General features: G+C 41.6%; 1 protein-coding gene across 1 annotated transcript; it reads right to left on the reverse strand.

Annotated features, from left to right (window-relative positions):
- Positions 1-4,879: 4,879 nt before the first annotated feature.
- LOC148139855 (uncharacterized) lies at positions 4,880-9,535 on the reverse strand. The gene is made up of 3 exons (XM_087980683.1): positions 9,529-9,535; positions 6,855-7,019; positions 4,880-5,781 (listed from the first exon to the last, which is right to left on the reverse strand). The coding sequence occupies exons 1-3, from the start codon at positions 9,533-9,535 to the stop codon at positions 4,880-4,882; spliced, it is 1,074 nt and encodes a 357-aa protein (XP_087836809.1).
- Positions 9,536-23,375: the final 13,840 nt, after the last annotated feature.

Consider the following 23,375-nt stretch of genomic DNA (forward strand, 5'->3'; position numbering starts at 1 on the left):
ATGATTCCCTTTTTGGAGTAATGATCTGTATTTCACAGCTTTGAAGACAGTTCACGATGAAACCTCAATAGTTATCTGCAGCTGATCATTCCACATATATTCCCAAATTCAGAGAGATTAAATTCTTCATCATCTGTCGAAACTCGATGGTTCGTATTCTTAAATTATGCCACCTGGTTCCACACTATCCCACAAGGAGAAACAAAGCCTCTTCATCTCCACGAGTAAACACTCTCTTGAGTGATTCAACAGTGACGTCTCTCAGTTTTCTATATTCCAAAAGCAACGGGCATAATCATCTCAATATATGCTCATAATATCGTCCATTCATTCCCCGGATTAGCCCAGTAGAAATTCTCTGGACTGCCTCCGATGCCAGTATACGTGTTTCTTTCAAGACTGGATTGAAACTAATACTGCTCACAGTATTCTAGCTGTGATTGAACTCGTGCCTGTATTGTTTGAGCAAAACATCCCTACATTCATGCACCATTGCACCTGAAATAAAGGCCAACATTTTTTTACCTTAACAATTACTCAATGAAACCAGTTCAGAGACAAAAGAAATGTTGCCTCCTTGAGCTCCAAACGATGGGATGTACTCTCCAGATATTTCTGCTCAGAGTTTCCACCTTCAGACCGAGGCAGGTGTGCTTCTCACTGTGCCAGGTCCTTTCGTTCCTGCAGCTACACATTGAAAACGTGATGGTACCTCAATTGCTCTGTACAACTGGTGAGCTATTTTGCAAATGACCTTAATGCTTTCCTGGATATCAGGGAGGAATCGAAAATGACAGCCGTTGATTGTAAAGAAGAATAGTTCGTGGCTGAGAAAATTATATCCGAAGGTAACAAGCCTTGTCTAACAAAAAAGTACCTTCCAAAAAGTTGTCTTTTGCAAGATTCTAGGGCACACCTTTTCTTTTGAGCTCAAGCACTGTGTTTCGCGCTGTATGCAAATGGCCATTCCCCAAGGTTGGAATCTCACATGTGGTCTACTGAAATTCTGAGCTCATTGGAATATGTTCTCTCATGTATTAATGCAGCAGTTGTCCCATAGCCTCTCATAGGCAAGTGCGCTGATTGACCTTCATCGAATCCTGAGTTAGCAATGTCTTAATTTTAAAACTCTCTTCCTTTTTTCTGGACACACTCCATGACTTGCCTCCCCCCAGTCTTTGGATTCTTTTCCAGCAAAACGCCATTATCCTACGACCCTTCGTGATCTCTGATTTGTCGAAATCTCCAGCTTTTCTACACCTCTGCTAGATTTGAAACTTACCACCATTGAGCTGCAGGAACGTTGGAATTCCGTCCGAACCTCTGACAAACTCTTCCCAGCGTAAAGCAGATCTATTTGACTAGACTGAGTTGAGATCACTTTACTGGTTCATGTGTCATATTTTGGTTTCACGTGGCTCTATAGAGATTACTTGAAATTATTCATGAGGCGAAGGACAGGACATAAATCGGCATTCACAAAAGGGGACACAGAAGTGTAATATCTCCTCTTCCCCTCATCTGGAGAAAATGCAAGAAATCCAATCATGAAAAAAATATGAGCATTTCTGCAGTGCTAGAATAACTGAATGACAATCTCAGCAACATGTGGATACATGTTTGACTGGTAAATCTCTATTTTGGACCACCAACGAACTGGGAGTGAGTTGCAGTGTGAGAATTTTGAGGTATCCAGAAAAGAATTGTCAAATGTCTATGGCTGTTTTTTTTTTTGAGTTTCGTCAGCTGTTATACCTGATTCTCATCTCCCTCACAATGTATTTTAATTTTGCAAATTAGATTTTGCCTTATTGGTATAGGATTTTCGAGATCACTCGAGATGTTGGCAAAATGTCTCTCAGCAGGTCTGATTCACTGGTGAGCTTTACTTTCAACTGAAGACTCTCAGGGTCAAATATAATTTTTTCGATCAACTTGACGCATTTTAAAATCTCATTGGCTGCCCATAACTGGGACAAGATTAAAACTTCTGGAACAAATGTCCAGTGCGCCCCAGCCACCTCTCACCTCAGAGCGCAGAAAAAAAGTATTTTGAACCAACGTATTTATTCACACTGCACGCACTCACGAATCTTCCCCTCAACATTACGTTCATTGTTTTTTTTTTACTTCCAGCCATATTAATTCAGTCTCTAACTACAGTCTCGTTTGGAGATGAGGAAGGAGAAGACAAAGAGATGTTGGTGAGTGTGTTTGAGGCGCGAACAGGTGAATGCTGGGATGAATGAAAACCTTTAACTATGTCGACAGAATTGGGCCCATGTCAGTAATAGATTCACTATTTGCAAATTCACTTGTGTAAATACACTGGAATGTTGAATGTCAGTCCTTGGATATTTGTCTGTAGAAGCACTGTGGCTCAGCGATTTCATTAATATTCTGTTCTATCAATTATTTCAAGCCAAGTTATCTTCTAAGTCGCACTTACTCTAGTTTATTCTTCTTACTAAACGCCAGTTTTACATCATTTCCAGTACGGCTATTTGCAACTTCGCATATGATGTCTGAAGTGAAACATGAGTATAATTCGTCAGTCATCTCTTTGCTCCCCATTACACATACTCCCGTTTCTGAATCGGGACCAATACCTCATAAATCTGAAACCATAACGGACAAACCATCTTTTCGGCCAGTGATATACCTCAATTTTTTCTACTTTATTCATAATTCAATCTTAGTAATCTTAAGATCCCTACCTTTGCAGTCCTAAATTCAGTTTGCTTCCTGCATTTTTGATCTCGTTATTTCCTCCTGTCATTTTTCCCAATGTGTAACCTGACCTCTGGCTTTTCACCCTCTACTTTTAAGATGCGCTGTAACTTTTCTGAGGCATTCATAAGTCAAACATCGGGGAGGCATCATCGTATTCTTGATTCTCGTTTGCGCCGATCCATCCTCCTCATAATTGGTTGAACTTTGCCTTTCAAGTTATTTTGGATCATTCCCTTAGTAACACACACATCAGGGTGCAATGAAATTGGTTTTAGCTGCTCAATCGAAGAGAACATCTCTCTCAACACTATCTGAAGATGTATATCTTTTCTCAAGAAAATGCCCACGGGGGAGTCTCGCATGGCCTTTTTAGTCGTCTTTCTCTAACAACAATACCTTTTCTGCTTGTGGAGTCTTAACCTGCGATGGGGCCATCTCGCTGCCTTGCTTTCTGTATTTCGCCCAGATTCACATTTGTTCTGCAGTGACCTCAGACATTGCTCCAGTTCCACAATCTGTGCTTCCAGCAGTTAGAACTGGAGACATTTCCTGCTCACAGCCTTGCCCGAGGCAGTGGAAATATTCCCGGCTTAGTCCGTATTCCTGCAGGATGACACCACTGATTGTTGCTCTTCTGCCTGACTGACCCCGACATCTTGTACGTTTTAGAAGATACTAACTGTCGGATTCTCTGGTTCTTTGGTCTAAAATCAAGGGAATTTGGCAAAATTACACTTAATATTCCGTGATCTTTACTGTCACTTTTCATTACGTTACCATGCAAGTTATGAAATGCGAGAGTTTGTCGACACTGTAGCGCAGGCGGAGGCCATTTCGACAATCGTGCCTGCAACAAGTTTTCAAAATACATACTTTTTTCATCCCAATCTCCTGTTCCTCCCGACAGACATGCATTACCTGTTCTTTACAACAGTAGTGTACATACACATTCTTCACTGTGATGATGATTGTTTTTGACTCGGTGTGTGAATTTCTTTAATTTTACTTACTTTTGAATGTCTTCACAATTTAACATAGATTAAAAATGTGTGTTCAATGCCCATGTTAATTTCTCCATTCTCATTGCTAAATCCGCACGTTCACCACTCATAAATGAATACTTTCTGTGTACTTTCTTCCTTTTCTCTACCGTCGTGGAAGGTGAAATCATGTGCTTTGCAAACACTTCTGGATAATTTACGTTTGCACTCCTTTTTCCCATTTTTAAAAGATCATTCATTGTTGATTTTTAAAACTTATTCATGCCAATACATTTTACCATATTGGTCACAACGTTGTTCGCTTTGATACAATCCTTAAATTTCATGTTTAGTCATAGAAGGTAGAACATAGAACATTACAGCACAGTGCAGGCCTTTCGCTCTCGATGTGGCGCCGACCTGTGAAACCAATCTAAAGCCCATCTCACCGGCACAATTCGATTCTCATCCATATGCCAATCCTATGACCATTTAAATGCCCTTAGATTTGGCGAGTCGACTACTGTTGCAGGCAGTGCATTACACTCTCCTACTCCTCTCTGAGTCAAGTACGTCTGACATCGATCCTATATCGAACACCCCTCAACTTAAACCTATGTCCCTTAGTGCGAGCAATCACTCTTCGAGGAAAAGCGTTCTGGGTGATGCATCCTTTTCATTCGAGAATCTCTCGGTGAAATGTATGCCGTTTCAGAGACCTAAAAGCCTCCGTAAACGTCGAGGACAGCTTCTTTACCGACCTGAGTTTTCATTTCGTTTTTAATTCCCCCCGTCGACAGAACTGAACCATGCTTTCATGGGTTTATGTGTGTGCTATGCAAATTGCAGGAACAAGATTCAAATCAAAGTGTCCCACACAAAAAAAACTGATGATATTTCATCATGTCACAATCACTGTTGAATAGACAATATGGAGGCAAACCTGCTTCCCTATTTATCTTTTTTATGCTTAAATTCATACACACAAATGCACACATGCAGGAGGATACACACTCCTGAGCAAGTGTACAGATAGACGAGTGCAGAAACAGAAATAGCCGCGGCAAAATAAAGAGGCAAAATCGTAAGTTCAAATATTTGAATGGAAGTCACCAGCGAATGTGGTTGCAGGATTGATTTCTTATAGTGCAATTCTTTAATCGATTTCAAAATTTGATACATTTAAATATTGCAGCAAAGGGATAATTGACAATATTCATGAAATGTTCTCTGAACTTAGTTTGTGTCGAGACATATATCGCAGTGTTTGTACAACAACTGAGCAGCTGGAGCATGTAGCCCAGTTCCATTACAAAAACTGGCAGCTTCTTAGACAGATATCTCAGATAAAACAGTCGTCTATTTATGGAAAACACCATTGATACTAACCAGAACAGAATAATATTGATTGACAGAAGGAACAACAAAATTATTGAATTCCTACGATTGTTCATCTCTGTGTCTCTGGTGGTCTTTCTGTTCCTTTGGTGATGGAGCCTCCTTCGGGATCTGCTGGCCACGATTAAATGCCTGACCGTTGAACCATTGAGAAGCAGAATGAGTATAAAAGCAATTCCTGGGGTGAGTAGATAATGAAATAACTCAATTGCGCCCCACAATGAAGAATACCTGATACGTCGTGGCAGCCAGCAGAACCAGGGTCCATCCCTCTGACTATGCTGACCTGTAAACGTAAAATACCAAGAAATGTTCTTCAAACAACTCATTCCAGTCACAGTTCCCAGAACCACTGACGGTGTTTTCACAACGCAGGATTCATTTTTCACTTTTGGGCAACAAATATTCACGAATCGATCAAAGGTGAAAGTAACTGTGAACCAGACAGAACAGTCAGTGGCGGCATGGAGCAGGACAGCGTGGATGTTACAAACAGGAACGTTTTCTAAGAAATGGTGCTCTACCTTATAGAGGAATGGAATGCGTCGCAGGATTAGATCAGTAATGACGACGAGTAAATCCGCCATTGCCATAGCCATCAGGTAGTGAGTGACGCCTTGGGAGAGATCACACTTTTTCCGGGAGAGAATTATGATGGTTATTACGTTTGCTGAGGAACATAAACAGTGAAGTTATTGGTTCTGCTCGGATCAAAGAGATCAGATTTCCATGCTACTTAATGTGACATACAAATAGGATACTGTTATATTGTTCTACCAAATGTTTATCACAGTATTATGGTTTTCTGTTGCAGCTCGTAGTTGACCTTACATAATTTGATTACAAATGAAAATGTGGGATAAGGTAAATCGAGTGGTTTTCGTCATGTATAACTCTATGACTGTATGTTATAATGCATGTTGCTGAAATTGGTAAATCCCACAGGAAATAGGTGTGATGTTGTTAAATTCACTCGAAGTCACGTCAGTCGGATATGATGTCCGCACTTTGATCATGATGATTTTTCTTGGGTAGTTTGATGTTGCCAGTGTTGTCCTTTCCCTTAGAATTCCTGAGTACCCATGTGTAATTGTGAATAATCCATCCTGCATTATGAAGACTGAATAGCAATCAACGACCCAGTATTGGAGTGTTGGAAACGGACATAGTCACTTTTTCTCATGCGTGCAGGCTCGAAATAGGCAATTGCTCATTTCTATTTACTCATAGAATACTCTCTACCTGCTTGGACCAGTGCCGCTCTGACATCATTCTACGACCTGACAGCATCATGCCAATGTAGTGCACTCAACAAAAACCCAGCTGACAACTTGAAAAATCAATCACACTGTCAACAATATGCACTGCTGCATCTCCAAAACACGACTTCGATAATACCGTTCAAATCAATGACCACGACCTGGATAATGCAATGGCGCCAAAGGGAATCTTTGGGTATCTGTGACCAGAAGGAAAGAGTGTACATTCACTTTGACAACTGATTTAAATGCATGGCGATTACAATAAAGTGTCAGTATTTACTCAATAAGAGGAATGAGATAGTGACATTTAAATTACCGACAGCGGGAATCAGAGACTCGTCAGGCTGACCAGAGGCAACAATTGAACGTCAAGCACGGTAATATATTTGCTCAGAGTATGTCAATAATAAACCGCGGAATCATCAGATGCAGCAATGTTAGCACAGTAACGCCAGGGTGGATACAAATTGGAAAGACTTACCAAGGAGACCAACAATAGCAAGAATGGGATAATAAACCAGTTGAATGTATTGAAGGGATCTTTCAATGCGATGTTTTTGACTCAATCGGTCAAATTGTACAGACGAGTGACTCATTCCAAAGAAAAACCTTGCTATTGTTTTGCCGTTCCAGTCTATGTTTCTCACTTTTCATGTCTTTGCATCACCGTACCAAGTCGTTGTTCCCCCATTCCAAGCTGTTGTTGTACTATTCCAACTCAGTGTCCTTGGATCGCAATCCATTGCTGGGTCTATGCAGTTGACTGTAGTTAGATTTCAATTCACTTTTTCATCGTTGTGATATATTGTTCAAATAGCGATCTCGATACTTGTGTTGCTCATCTCTGTTCGTGTTGGGTGTGCTGCTCTCACTGACAGTGTTGCAAACATATCGAAGGATGGCCTTATTATTCCAGAGGGGCACACTCCGGTTGCACAATTACGGTCGGTGGAGACTGACATTCATGAGACCGATTACATGTAACGATTCATTTAACTCATTTCACTCCATACTTCCCTCTCCCAGAATGAAAGGATTCACTTACCAGTATACTGAGAACAGAATAATGCAATTAGGGGACATTCTGGCTGTAAGAGGAGACTGGAACCAGAGGCTGAAGCAACGCATGTGTTTAGTTCTGTGCAAGAAATAGACAGAATAGGTCTTGAATCGGTAGTCCACAAGCTGAAAGGTACGTCCTAAGTCGCCACAGCGAGACATGATGAAAAGAAGTTGTGATCAGTACTTAAATGAATATGGATATATCGGATGTTTCATCCTGTGCAGATCACCCCATCCCACACATGACGAATATTCTCTGATATTCCAGATAACCGTAGGAAACAATCCTGTTAACCTCCGTGGAAGTATATACTTTCCTGCCAAGGTTACCAAAACTGTGCATAATACTCAAGGCACAGTCTCACCATTGTTCTCTGCCAATGAAACATCAAGTCTTCTTTGATCCGGTGCTCAAATTCTCTTTTGATGAATAAAGACAGAATATTGGCTTTCCCATCTTCTTCCCAAACTGCTGCCTCACAGTGCCAGTAACCTGGCTTCGATTCCAGCCTCGGCCAACTGACGGTGTGGAGATGGCACATTCTCCACGTGTCTGCGTGGATTCCCTCTGGTTGCTCCTCCCAGAAGCCAAATGTAGGCGGTTTAGGTGAATTGCATTGCAAAATTGTCCATATTGTTCAAGGGGTGTGTAGGTTATGTGCATTAGTCAGGGGTAAATGCAGAATAGCAGTAGAGGAGAATGTGTCTGGATGGATTACTGTTCAGAGAGTCGGTGACGACATTTCGCCCCAAATGTCCTGTTTCCATAGTGAAGGAATTGCATGATATCTCTTAGTCACAGACCATGAGGGCCGCACGGGTGTCTTTAGCCACTGGTGATTTCCAAATATTTGGTTTCATTGCTATTAACAACTTCGATACCAACGTGAGGCGTTACTTGATTGATTACATGTTTTTTGTGAGTGTTTATCTGTTTACTATCGTGGTTATTCACTGAAGAATATTCAGCAGTTCTGCAAATTTTCTTTAAATACTTTTCAGTTATCTGTGAATTGTGTTGTTTGTTATTTTAGGGAATTTTAACTTCGCAAATATAGACTGGGCTACTGGAGTGTTATTGGCTTGAACGGAGAGGAAATAGTTCAGAACATAAGAAAATAACAACATAAGAAATTGGAGTAGGCGTCGGCCATCTGGCCATTCGAGCCCATTCTGCAGTTCAACAAGATCAGGGCTGTTCTTATCGGGTGTCAGAACCAGTTACCACCCTCTCACCATAACCCTTAAATCCTTGACGTTAAAAAAACTATCCTATCATTTAAAAAAAAAGAACTTTCAATGGGAAGCCTCAACCACATCATTGTGCATGCATTTCCACAGTTTAACAATCCTCTGGGTGACGACGTTCCTTCTCAATACGGTCCAAAATCTAGTTCCCTTATTTTGAGGCTGTGCCATCTTGTCCATTTTTTATGCACCATTAAAAACATATTCTCTGTTTCCATACGATGTAAACAGTGGCTTCACTGTTTTAAATGTTTGTGAAGGAGCCCACCTCACTGTTCTAAACTCCAATTAATATAATCCCAATCCAGGCAGAAGTGGGTATTGCAGATGCTGGAGATTAGAGTCAGTATTCCAGTGGTGCTGGAAAAGCACAGCAGAACATACAGCATTCGAGAAGCAGGAGAATCGACGCTTTGAGCATAAGCCCTTCGTCAAGAATGACTTGATCAAGAACATATGTCTGAATGGTCGATTCTCCTTCTTCAAGGATGCTGCCTGACACGCTGTGCTTTCATAGTACGGCGTTCTCGACTCTGATCTCCAGAATCTGCAGACCTCACTTTCTCCTATTGAAACTGCAGACCCACCTTCTATGGATCGTGGAAAAGGACACCCAGGTCACTCTTCACAGCAAAATGTGTACCAGAAAATGTTTTGTCCGAATGTGTTATTAAATCTAAGAAGAATCCAGGGTAATACAAACCAATGAGCCGAACATCTGTTGGGGACAATTGTTGGAAGGAAATCTGAATAATCGGATTTTTGGTACAGTGGTATGCCATAAGGATCAGTGCCGGCCCCACTGCTTTACATCACCTGTATAAATAAGTTGGATGTGAACATACGAGACATGATTACTAAGCTTGCAGATGACACCAAAACTGGATTTCTAGCTGACAGGGAGGAAGTTTACCTCAGAGTACAACGGGATTTGGATCAAATCTGCCAGTGCATGAGTATTGGCAGGTGGATTTTAATTTCGATAAACGTGAGATGCTGCACTTTGAAAAGGCAAATCAGGGCAAGACTTATACAGAAAGGTGAATGTACTGATTTGTATTGCCAAATAAAGAGAAGATGGAGTGCAGTTTCAGATTTCCTTGAAGTTGTAGTCGCAGTTGGATGGGATTGCGAAGAAGACCTTTGATATGGTTGCCTTCACTGATCAGTTCATTCAATTGAACAGGTCCCGTTTCAGTAATGTACAGAACATTAGTTAGGCCACTTGTAGAAAAATGCGTGCAATTATTGTCTCCCAGTTAAATGAAAGTATTTGCAAATTTTAAAAGAAAAAAAAATTATATGGGCTTTGCCAGCGAGAAAGAGTTTAGGCTTTTGGTAGAATCTCCTAAGGTTGCATTTATTTTCAGGAAGCAGGGTTACTTGATCCATGGCTGTAAACGTATGATAGGCATGGACAGCATGAATAGCCAACGTCTTTTCTCTAGTGTTAGGGGTGTCCAATACCAGATAGTTAAGATTAGATTAGATTACTTACAGTGTGGAAACAGGCCCTTCGGCCCAACAAGTCCACACCGACCCGCCGAAGCGTAACCCACCCATACCACTTCATTTACCCCTTACCTAACACTATGGGCAATTTAGCACGGCCAATTCACCTGGCCTGCACATCTTTTGGACTGTGGGAGGAAATCGGAGCACCCGGAGGAAACCCACGCAGACACTGGGAGAACGTGCAAACTCCACACAGTCAGTCGCTTGAGGCAGGAATTGAACCTGGGTCTCTGGCGCTGTGAGGCAGCAGTGCTAACCACTGTGCAACCGTGCCGCCCACTAAGATTTAAGGGGAGTTGGGAAAGATTTAATAGGCACCGAAGGGGCAACGTTTCCTACAGAGGGTGCTGGTGTATTGAATGAGCTGCCAGAAGAAGTTATGAAGGCTGCTAACTTGCAACATTTATAAGGAATTTGAATGGGTATATGAAGAGGAAGTGGTCATGGGGATATGGAGTAAATGTTGACAAATGGAAATAGATTTATTTCAGATATTTCTTCGGCATGCACGAGTTGGACATAAGACTATGTATCCATGCTGTACAGCGCAATGAATCCAGACAGCAAAAGGACATTACTTAAGTGACGGACAAGAAAACTCAGCTAAAATTTGGGATAATGTCAACGGTTCCATTCAAACAATTTTTAACCCAGTTTCAGAAACCATGCATCAGAGAAATGAAGTCAAAGGAATTTGCACACCTTATTTCCACTCCTAACTGTTCAACGTTATTGACACCTTTGAGGCTATTTCCCATCAATAATGGAGGGAATCTAAGTAGAGATTTTGCTGAAATTCACGTCGAAGAAGAATGGGTGCTCAAATTTTCATGTTTGCGGACCACAGATTTCCAAATCTGACTCTCGTGGTTTCACACTGAATCTTTCCGACAATGTAACGATGCTGTTCATCGCCCGAGCAGCCTTCCAGGGGAAAGGCGAAACTTGTTTCCAAGCTGAACTTCTATATTCTATGAACTGAACGGAAATCCAATGTCAGATGTTGTTGCATGAAAGGGTTTGTGATCACCAGCACTATTAATCGCCTGTCGGGAATCTTTTGGCAGTTTATTAGGTTTGTTCCACAAAAACTGTTCAGCCCGTTTACAGGAACTAAGCACGTAACGAAATGATAAAAGCTTGCCAATTGGGATTATTATATTGACACCAAAGGACGATCATGCTCTCGGTACGTTTTCTATTAAGTCTCGTTAAATTCGTGGGAACAGTATCCTGTTGTCCACTTGAGGAATTAGCGAACATTTCCCTCCATCTCCATCCTCTCCTCCTGCTCTATCTTCCATCTGTCTGGTGGAGAACTATTCCAGTATCCCTGACCGAAAAAAATAACCTCCTCCACCTCGAGATGACCCTAGTTTCTGTTCATGTTCAGATGCGCCAGAGTCGATTTGATTTGGCTATCGTGAAGTAACTCAAGCATGCAATCTGCTTTCTAACCTCTGCTGCCCTCAGTTTAGAACACATTTGCATTCGCCAAATACCTTGATGTCTGTATCTTTATTTCAGCACGGAATTGATCTCATCTTTGTTGGCTTCCCAAAGCACTTCCTGCTCTGATTACTCCGCGCTGATCCTGGAAATTATTTTAATATATTTCGAACAGCCGTTATTTTCTCTGTTTCAGACAATTCACTGACCTTTTTCGAAAACCGTTGCACGAGAACATCTTCTTCTGATGTCAAATGTTACTTTCACCAAACCGACATCATCGGAGGCTTACCTGATCTTTATTCTAAGGCGAAAGTGAGGTCTGCGGATGCTGGAGATCAGAGGGAAGATGAGAGTGGTGCTGAGAAAGCAAAGCAGCTCAGGCAGCATCCGAGGAGCAGGAAAATCGACGTTTCGGGCAAAAGCCTTTCATCAGGACTGAAGCAGGGAGCCTCCGTGGTGGAGAGAAAATGGGAGGGAAGTGGTGCTGGGGCGAATGGAGGACAGGGTATTATATGTGGGTGGAGGTGGAGTTGAAAGTGATAGGTCGGAGATGAGGGTGGAGTGGATAGGTGGAAAGGATGATAAGAAGGTAGGACAGGTGATGAGGATGGTGCTGAGCTGTCAGCTTCAAACTGGAGTAAAGTGGGGGGATGGGAAATGAGGAAATTGGTGAAATCCACACTTGTGCCCTGTGCTTGAAGAGTTCAGAAGCAGAAGATGAGGCGTTCTTCTTCCAGGCGTCTGGAGGTGAGTGAGTGGAGGTGGAGGAGGCCCAGGAGCTACATGTCGTCAGCAGATTGGGAGGGGGAGTTGAAATGTTTTGCCACAGCGTGTTCCGGAGATGTTCCATAAAGCACTCTGCGAGAAGGCGCCCACTCTCACCAATGTAAAGAAGATCGCATCAAGTGCAACAGATGCAACAAATGAAATTGGTAGGTGTGTAAGTGAAGTGCTGGTGAATGTGGAAGTCTCCTTAGCGGCCTTGGATGGAGGTGAGGGAGGAGGTGTGAGCGCAGGATTTTCAATTCCTGCGGTGGTTGGGAAGATGACAGGAGTGTATGATAGGTTGTTGAGGGCCGTGGACGTGACCAGGTAGTCACGGAGAGAACGTTCTTTACAGAAAGTGGATAAGGGTGGGGAGGGAAATATATTCCTGGTGTTGGGTCTGTTCGTAGGTGACGGAAATGTCGGTGGATAATGTGGATTATGCAGAGGTTGGTAGTGTGGAAAGTGATGACGAGGGGTTTCTGTCCTTGTTGCCATTGGAGTTTTGGGGTTTGAGGGCAGAGGTGTGGGAAGTGGATGAGCTATGTTGGAGGCCATATTCAACCATTCCCTTCCCAAGTGGTGGGAAGTAATACTACTTTCGGAATGTCAGGGGAAAAGTCATAAACAGACAACACCAGGTTGTATTCCAACAGGTTGATTTGGAAGTACTGCTGTCCCTTCGTCAGTTAGCTGGATGGTCTGAACGTTTTCTAATGAGCAGACTCTCTCACTTATAAACACACACACTCCCCACACTCAATGTTTCTCTCTTACTCACGCTCAATCACATGCATATATAAGTCAAGGTAAAATTGCACTTGCACGTTTCCATTTGGAGAGGGGTACATTCTGTTCAAACAAGCACTATTTGTCGGCAGTCAGTCAATGTCAAATTTTATAAATTTCTAATTTGAAAGTACAACCAGTCTGAGTCAAGTTTGGAACTCAGACAGACTCTAAAAGCAACAATTTAAATATATTGTCTGAGCTGAGATGGCGACTTTAAAATAACCCTAATTTATCTTGGGACTGCATCGTGAAAGAAATGTTTGAATTTACATATTTAACAATCGAAAACAGAGTTCCCGTTCCAATGATTAAAATCCTAACAGCAATATAGGTTTGTGCAATGTGTTGCGACACCCGTATGATACTTTAGTCTTTTCCCATATATTCTGAAAACTTGAATATTCAATTACACCTGTTGGACAGTAACCTGGTATGTGTAATTTTGAACATTATCCACCCCAGTCCAAAACCAGCACTTCCTCATTGTGACTCCGGTAAAGACACTATGTTGCCCATGTTGTTCTTCTTTTGAACCTGCTCCTGTCCTTCATGGAGGCAGTACATTGGTGAAAGAAACAAACTTAGAAGATAGGAGGAGAGTTGGCCACTCAACTGATCTGACCTGCTCCGCCTTTCATTTTGATCCTGACAGATCAATGACCTCAATGCCATAATGCCACCTTCCAGATATCAAGGAGAACTTTTGCCCACAGATAAGATTTTATTGCTTTCTTGCAAATACATCTTAATTTGGTCTCAACCACGTGTTGTGATCGTAAATTCCTTAGGTCCGCATTCTGTGCATGATCAAACTTCTCCTCATTCCAAAATTAATTGTTTGAATGATTTTGTCCGAGAGGTGAGAGCAACAATCAGAGGGCTGCTGGGAAGGTGAGTGATACTAAATAAAAAGCTTACCTCGGGCGTCGGACACGGCATTTGTCAAGAGGTGAAAGTGAGGACTGGAGGACTGTTGGGAACGTGAATGAAACCGTTTTAAAAAACTGACCTCGGGCGTCGGGTCATCCATTTGTTGGGAGGTGAGACGGAGGACCAGAGGTCTGCTGGGTAAGCGAGTGAAACATATTTAAAATCTTACTTCGGGCATTGGAGCCTGCATTTGTCGAGCGGTGAGAGTGGGGACCAGAGGGCTGGTTGGAAGTTGAGTGAAACCGTTTAACAAACAGACCTGTGAATTCGGGGCCTCCATTTTCCGAGAGGTGAGAGCGAGGATGAGAGGGCTCATGAGAAGGTGAGTGAAACTGTTTTAAATATTTTTCTCGGGCCTCAGAACCTACATTTGTCTCGAGTTGAGAGCGAGGACCAGAGGTCTCTTGGGTAGGTAAGTGAAATTGTGTTATTAGGTAGCGGCTGAACCCAAGGTACGTCATGTGTCGTGTCTCCCACCCGCCCTCCTCCTCTCATGAAAAAAGCTCTTGAGCTGATCAGGTAACGACTTTCTATTTCTTTTTTTATTACTTTATCGAGTGATTTGGTGAAAACATTGCTTTTGTCATACACGTGGGAGGCTTTAGAAAAGCTTGCTGAGAGTTTCGAAGAAGTATGTTCCTGTGAAATAAGCGATCGAAATGGCAAGGTTAAGGAACCTTGGATGACAGGATAAATTGTGACTCTAACTAAGAGGAAACGGATGTGCACATATGTCGCGGCTACAGAAGATAAACAAATCTTTGGAAGAATATCGGGAATGTAGGACCATTGCGAAATGAGGAATTAAGAGGGCTAAAATGAGTCATGAGATATGTTCAGGAAATAGGGTTAAAGATAATCCCAAAGCATTTTTTTCATCGATAAGAAGCAAGAGGGTAACTAGAGAAAAGGTTAACCCACTCAAGGCTAAACCAGGAAAAACATGCATGGAGTCAGAGAAAATGGGTGAGATCCTAAACGAGAACTTTGTATCGGTATTCACTGAGAACAGGAACATTACGGAATTTGAGGTTAGGGATCGATCTGTGAGTGCTCCAGGTCATGCAGGCATCCGGAGAGAGGAGGATTTGGGTGTATAGTACACAATTCCCCAGGTCAGGATGAGATCTACCACAGGTCAGTCAGGTTAGAGAGAGGAAATAGCTGCGCTTTAACATATATCCTTGCAGCATCCTTGCACACGGATGCGGACCAGATGACAGGAAAATTGCTAATAGTGACCCTTGTTTAAGAGAGAAGCAGTGATGTTCGAGGTATTCAGAGACCAGTAAGCCTGACGTCAATTTTAGCGAAAGTGAGGGACAAAACTATTGCATTTGGAAAATAAATGAGCTATTCAGTAATGGGCAGCATAGATTTGTGCGGGGAAAGTCAAGTCTTACAAACCTAATAAAATTATTTGTTGAGCTGGCAAATTATATTGATAGAGGAAGGGCTGCAGAGGCCAAAAATTTGGACTTTAGTAAGGCACTTAATAAAGTTCCCCATTGTCGGCTGATAGGGAACGTCAAATCGCATGTGATCCATCGTGTTCCAGGTGGATGGATCGAGTACTGGCTGGACAACAGGAGACAAAGTGTAGTATTGGAAGGGACATGCGACCACAGGGATCAGTGCTTGGAACACTGTTGTTTGTGATGTATATACATGATTTGGAGGAAGTAATCAGGTGCCTGAGTAGCAAGTTTGCAGATGACACTAAGATTGGTGGAGTCGCAGTTAGTGAAGGGGAATGTCAGCGAATACAGCACAATGTAGATAGATTGGAGAGATGGTCAGAAAAATGGGAAAAGGAGTTCAATCCTGGCAATTGTGAGATTATATATTTTGGAGAGCGAACTTTACAGTAAATGGAAAAGTCCTGGGAAAAAATTACATACAGCGAAATCTGGGAGTTTAGGTCCATTTTTCCCTGAGGGTGGCAACGCTGTTCAGTAAAATGGTCAAGAAGGCATACGGCCATGCTTTCCTTCATTGGACAGTGTATTGAGTACAAGAATTGGCGGGTTCTGTTACGGTCGTGTAGGAGTTTGGTTCGGCTGCATTTGCAATACACCATAGAGTTCTGGTCGCCACATTAACAAGAGGATGTGGATGTTTTGGACAGTTTGCAGAGTAGATCCATCAGAATGTTGCCTGGATTGGAGGGTGCTAGCTATGAAGAGAGGTTGAACAGATTAAGAATATATTCAAGAAGAAGAGAGTTTTCGGGTGGACGTGATTAATGTCAGCAAAACCGTGACATGTGTAGACAGGGTGGAAAGCAAGAAGACTTCTTTCTCAGCATGTTTAACTCAATTACTGGGGTTCACGAGTTCTAAGTGTGATTTGAAAGGTTGTGGGAAGATATTCGTAGGACGTTCTTTACACAAAGGATGGGGGGGAGGAGGCTGACCGCATTGCCAACGGAAATGGTAGAAGTGGAAAGCATACCATAATTTATAATGTATTGTGGTGGAAATTAAATCGACTTAACTCAATTATTAGCAAGAGCAAAGAAAGGATCTTTATTTAAAAATTCTGCAAGATTTTGACTCATTACACTGAAGAAGGGCTAATGCCCGAAACGTCGATTCTCCTGTTCCCTAGATGCTGCCTGACCTGCTGCGCTTTTCCAGCAACACATTTCCATCTCTGATCTCCAGCATCTGCAGACCTCACTTTCTCCTCATTACACTATGTCAGATCCCTCAATGCAAATAGTACTGAAACATTTGCAGACGCCTGTCTTTTAGCATTCCTTATCACACTCTCAAGGACAAAGACCGGGGGAAGCTCAAGTTGTTATCCTCTTATCCCCGGTTCTAGACATAACAGTCCTTCAGCTTTTGCTTAGTTTGACTATCGCAATGTCTAGTTGACTGTTTACAAAATTCAAACAGAAATAAGCTAACTGCAAATCTTTATCAAAGCATCATTACAAACCTCAGTTCTGCACTGAATTGTAAAAAGGTATTCTCTTTAAATTTCACAGTAAGTGGATAATTTCCATTACATGTATCTAGATAGATACAAGAATGGGCAGGTAGCAAAGGTATATAGATCTAATGAAAATAGGCGGCAGGTTGAGATGCAGTGTCTGGATCGGCGCAGGTTTGAAGTGGCGAAGGGCCTGTTTCTGTGCATTTTTTTTTTGGTCATTGTTTGTTATTTGTTTGGCTTTTCATCAAACGCTCAAGTTTATTTTGGACTCTCCCACCATCGTTAACATCGTTATTGCATTTAGCCTTTCCAGCCATTTTGAAATGAAGCTGTTTTCTATTATTTCTCCCGTTCAATATTCTAAACTCCAGGGAATACTTTCTTAAACAACCCAATCTGTCCACATATGTCAAGCGTGTCATCCCAGGAAGCATTTCGATAAACATTCGATACTTTCACTGTAGAGCAAGAACCTCCTTCATAGTTTAAGTATTCTAAAACAGCTCAGAATATTCCATTTATGGCCTTATTAATACGTTGGAAAATGGATGCAAGGCAATTTTCTTTCTGGCAGTCATATCTTTTGCCCGATCAAAAGGCAAAATCCAGCTTGCCTTCTTTTACACGTGCTGCACCCGTACTGTTATTTACTCAGAGACTAATGAACACGGGCCTCTCTGATCAGTGCTCTCTCTCAAACTGTACTCAATTAAATGCGTATATGGCGAAAGTGAGTACTGCAGATGCTGGAGACTGGAGTCAAGTTCAGACTCGTGCTGTAAAATCACAGCAGGTTAGGCAGCATCCGAGGAGCTGGAACATCGATGTTTCGGTCAAAATCCCTTCATCAGAATTAGAAAAAGAAATTACATGCAGCCGACAAATAGGAAGACATAGCTGGGGGCATGGGAAGTCCTTATTGGTGCCTATGGAGAGGAACTGGATGTCTATGGTGAAGATGACGTCTTGGGAGCCTGGCACATGGAAGTCTTGGAGGAGATGGATGGCAATAATGGTGTTCGGAAGGTATGCTGGGAGTTCTTGGACTGGGGGAATGAGACAATATCGGAGTAAGTGAGGATGAATTCGGTGGGCCTGGAGCAGGCTGAGATGATGGGTCAGCTGGGGTAGTCAGGCTTGTGGATCGTGAGTAGGACATAGAATCGGGCTGTGTGGCGTTCCCGAAGTATGAGGTTGGAAGCTGTTGGGAGTTCCATTGAGGTGCTGAGATTGTGCATAGTATGGGAGGTGATGATTTGGTGATGGGGTTATCGTCAAGAGGGTGATAGGAGGAGGTGGCTTCAAGTTGTGTCGAGATCGATGCGTCAAACGACCACTGCACGCACCCACCTCCTTCCCTCTTTGTGCGCTGGTTTAATGGTGAGTTAAGGGACGGAGCAGAGGGAGTGGAGGGCTGCACGTTGTGATGGCGAGAGGTTGGAGTGGGGGAAAGTGTAGGATAGATTGAGGTTGTTAATATCTCGGTTACAGTTAGAAATAAAGATGTCGAGAGCGGCTAATGAGGACGGAGTGTCCAGGTGGATGGGGTGTGTTGGAGATGGGCGAGGGGGTCGTTGGAAGGTGGGCAAGTGGCTTGATGATTAGCTTTTGCCCAGAAAGCCGATTTACCTGCTCTGGGATGCTGCCCGACCTGCTGTGATTTTCCAGCACGACTCAAATAATTATGTGACATTTCAAATAGTAGTCTGCCTGCCTATCTTGGCGAATAAATCCCATTATGTGTACACATTCTTCCGCACACGCCATACATTTACATACGTGGTTGGAGGCTCACACTGATAGTCTTACCTCTGCTTGGTGAAGAAACGTTTAGAACAAACCTTCCAGCGTAGCGAGCTAACTTACAAACATATCATAAACCTAAGCTAAATTTAACAAATATCACGAATGTACATTGTATTGATTCTGTCTAAATAACACAGACACATCTGCACATCCTCCTCGCTGCTCAGCCTTCCAGCCAGCACGAACGACACCACAATTTGCTTGCTTACCTCTGTCAGCAAGGCAGGATACATCTATCTGGTCCTGAAGACTTTTCGACCAGTCGTGGTGCCAGGCGGTTGAACACCTTTCCCATCTCCATTAACATACAGCTCAGTTGGGCAAAATCGACATTTTAAACTACGCTGTTGCTATCATTTTTCTAACTTTGCAAAGTCCACATCAAATTTCTCATTTATCATCTCGGTTATAAATTGATTCAGGGAGCAGCTAAACCTATTTGTTCCTTAGAGACTCCACTTTTATCCTTCATTAACCTTTCACTGTTAACATATTGAAGACTTGTCTTTTCTCTTTGATTTCGTGCACATGGCACTATTTCCTTATTCTTCCTGTTAGCCTTCTTTATTTTTCTCACTGTGGCTCTCCACAGTTGAAATACTCTGGCTCATTGGTATTACTAGCATTCTTTCAGTATGTATCATATGCCTCTTTTCCTTCCTTATTTCCTCCATGATTTCCTTAGTCAATCGGGTATATTGTTAGGCTTAAAGTGCCTAATGGATAACATATATTTTCATCAAAATGAGTAAAAGAAGACGTGAGTTTTTATTCAAAGCCATGTTTTTATTTAAGCTATTTCAGTTACAACCAAACTGATGAGTAAATGATAGAAGTATGGAATATCTACTCTGTGGAAACGGCTATTTAGTCCATTTTTTTCCGCACTGTTTCTTCCAAGCGCTTTCAAATTAGATCCAGCATTTCTATTGTATCCGTGTAATGTGATCTACACAGCCTGCACATCCATGAACACAATGGACAATTTAGCATTGTCGTTCCACCCAACATGCATATCTTTGGAGTATCAGCTTTAGTCTGCTATCTTACATGATGTCAGACATACTCAACAAGCGAGCCTCACTTCCATTCTTGCATTGGAGTCTGTTGTGTCAAGGCTGGCAATTTACAGTCCTGCCTCAGCCTCCTGAACATGAGTCTGAGATGAAAAGTTCTCTCTGGCTTGGAAAAGTTATCGACATCAATACTATTCTAACATACTGCACTGCACTCTCTGATGACTCTCCCAAGCATGAGTTCGGGCATAAACTCATCCAGGTGTCTCTCTCTGATTTTCCTCAATTGTTTGTTCCCAAGCCATCTGCGGTCATGGAAGTTACAACCGAGACAGAATTGACTATTTTTTTTAATAATCCTCAGTGTTTTATTCACTTAATTTTCTTCTATTTTTCTTGTCCAACAAACAACTAGCAATTGAACCTTAACTAACTGGTTTGAATGTATCATTTCGAAGCATAAAAGTACATCAGGATACTTTATCCTGGAATATCCTGTCTTTCCATTTCTCATAGCTATATAGCTACTTTGAATGCTGTATTCTCTTTTCAAATTTTCCTATTATTTATTAAATCTTTTATCCACCAAAACACTTTTCCAAACAACCTTCCCCAGTTCATCTTTAAACAGGGAAATTCTGCACTTTATCAGTCTTATTTCATAAACGTTGTAAGATATTTCTGCTTTACTAACTTAATATTTTTATTAATTACTTTATGATTGCCTCTGATTATGACCCCCACGCTGACATTCTTTAATTGGCAGCCTCGTTTGCAACTACTATCAGTTCCTCTCCAGTACGATTAGAAATCAGCCCTTGGCAATAAGGTTCACCCAGAGATGGTTCAGTGGTTGAATACAGTTATGAGAAACGTTGTCCATGAGGAGGTGTGCATGTTGCCTGTATTCATCAAAGATTCGATGAATGAAATTCTATGTATTTTAATATTCATGATTCTTTAGGGAATAGAGGGGTATGTGATATGGACAGGTTGTACACCTTGTTAGAGAGTGTAACATTAGAATCTCTTACTTCAGAATAAAGAATGTCAATTTAAGAAAACTTGGTGGAGGACTTCCCTCCCTTATGTTATGAAAGGCGAGAAATGTACTATACCTTGACGAGAGTTGAAAAGCGAGCAAGGACTGACCCAAAGTGCAGCTTGTCCTGAGCAAGGTAACAATGTAACACTTGATCAAAACAAAGAGCAGCAGTTGGGTTGCCATAAAAAAAACACACTCAAATTCGGCCAATCAGTTTAAATTATACCCCAATATATCAAAATCCAATCAAATTTGTATTTAGTATTTTGACAATATTAAAACAATCTTATGTTTTAGGTATAACATCGGACAGACTGAACAGTTTGCGGCAGAACTGCGAAACACCAACAAATCTAGAGTTCTAGCTGAAGAGCTCTCATCAAACTACCTGCCTGTGGGGGATTTCACGCAGCAGAATATCGAGGCTGACCTTAGAGAATCTACAGTGGAAAATTTACAAACAAGAATCGGCAAAGATAATTGGTTTTGAAATGTAATTTGCTTTTGTCAGTATAAATCTCTTTCTTTATCAGACGAGTATTATAGAGTGGGAGGAGAAAAATAGGTTTAGCAGAAAGCAGTTCAATATAGTTGTTGGATTTCATATTTTCTGTTGGTCTTAAAAAAGAAAATTGTTAATTATTATATAAATAGTGACCTCTGGCATAGTTCTTTGCCTCTTGGATTTTAACAGGTTACAGCACTGCCCGCATGTTTTCTTTGTGGCTGGTTTAAATTAGCAAAGGGGATTACCCCTTGTCGTAACACTTGGAGGGTCTCGAATTTCTGGATTAATTTACCACACACATCTGTGGATGTTGGATTTTTAAGTGTATTCAAGACTGAGATAACATGATTTTATTGGGGAATTGAAAAGTTATAGGGAAATGGCAACAAGGTAGATTAACTTTAAAATACTTTAATCTTCCCGACAGCCGACTGAGCAGATCATTCGAACAAGGCCTTCAACTTCTGTCTAATATCAAAGTGCAGAATTTAAAAGGCCTTTCTCGGAAATTAAGAGATAACCTTACAAACACAATTGAACTGTTTCATACTTTTGAACGAAATTTGCAATGTTCCTTCCAATACACAGCAATCCAGTTTTGAAAACGGTGTATACAATGCATTCCTTTGATAGGAGGAAATTTATTTCAGTTGTTGTTTGTTCGTGGCAGGGCTTTTATGATCGTTTTAATTGTACGTGATTACAGAATTATGTTGTTTTGTTTTATTAGTATTTATCTCTTTCTATCTGTTCTCATAATCGCGACATTGCATTTTCATTTAGTTTTGTTTGTAATGCAATACACGCCTGCTAAAATGTGGAGAAGGATGTCTCGCTTTGCGTTCTTGATTTGGCATTGTTTTCCCTTGGTCAGAATAAGTTTCTGGGTTAGGGAGTCTAAACCTGTTTCAATAAGTTGTTAATTATTATAATGATGAAACTCATTTTTCCTGAGAGATGGTACAACATGGAAACAGACCACTCATCGATGCCACTCATCCATGTCGACCAGATATCTAAGTTAGCCTAGCTCCCTTTGCCAGAATTTGGCCCATGTCCCTCAAAACCCTTCCTATTCATATATGCACCCTTATGCCGTTTCAATATTGTCATTATATCAGCCTCCAAAACTTCGTCCGGCAGTTCATTTCAATCTCTAGTTCTTGTCTTTCACTTTCTCTATTTAGCCTACTCATGCCCCTCATGATAACAAAAACCACTATTAGGTCATCCCACAGTCTCTTACGCTCCAAGGAAAACACGCTCAGCCTATTCAAAATTTACCTGTAACTCAATCCCTCAAATGCTTGTAACATCATTTTAAATTTTACTGAAACGTTTCAAGTTTGACAACATACTTTCAATTGGACAGAGAACAAAATCGCAGACAATAATCCAAAAAATGAAACAATTGCAAAACAGACCGTTCGAATTATGCTGGGATTACTGAGTGTGTAGTTTTAAATTTCAGATTTGATATTAGATTTTTAAGTTGTATTCTGGAAAATCAATATTGTCAGTTTTACGTATTTTCAGCACATGTACAACAATGCAGTCATGCTACAGTGAAATAGATCCTTCAGTCTGAAAGGTTTACACTTCCCAGGCATCCCAATCTTATCCTGCCTAGTTTTAGATTATAATTCTTTACAATGTGGAAACAGGCCCTTCGACCCAACCAGTCCACACTGACCCTCCACAGAGTAGCGCACCCAGACCCATTTCACTTCTGACAAATTCACTTAACACAAGGGGCAATTTATCCTGTTAAATTCACGTGACCGGCACATCAATGCACTGTGGGAGGAAACCAGAGTACCAGGAGGCAACCCACGCACGGGATGTGCAAACTCCACCGTGGCAGTCATCCAAGGCTGGAATCGAACCTGAGACCCTGGTGTTTTAAGGCAGTATTGCTAT

Source organism: Chiloscyllium plagiosum, unplaced genomic scaffold (genome assembly GCF_037043375.1).
Source record: "Chiloscyllium plagiosum isolate Xiang-an unplaced genomic scaffold, Cpla_swu_hap1 HiC_scaffold_37, whole genome shotgun sequence".
NCBI lineage: Eukaryota > Metazoa > Chordata > Chondrichthyes > Orectolobiformes > Hemiscylliidae > Chiloscyllium > Chiloscyllium plagiosum.

Coding starts and splice junctions, on each gene's coding strand:
- LOC148139855 (XM_087980683.1), bottom strand. Junction 5,782..6,854: donor TGCTATTGTTGGTCTCCTTG/GTAAGTCTTTCC, acceptor TATGTTCCTCAG/CAAACGTAATAACCATCATA.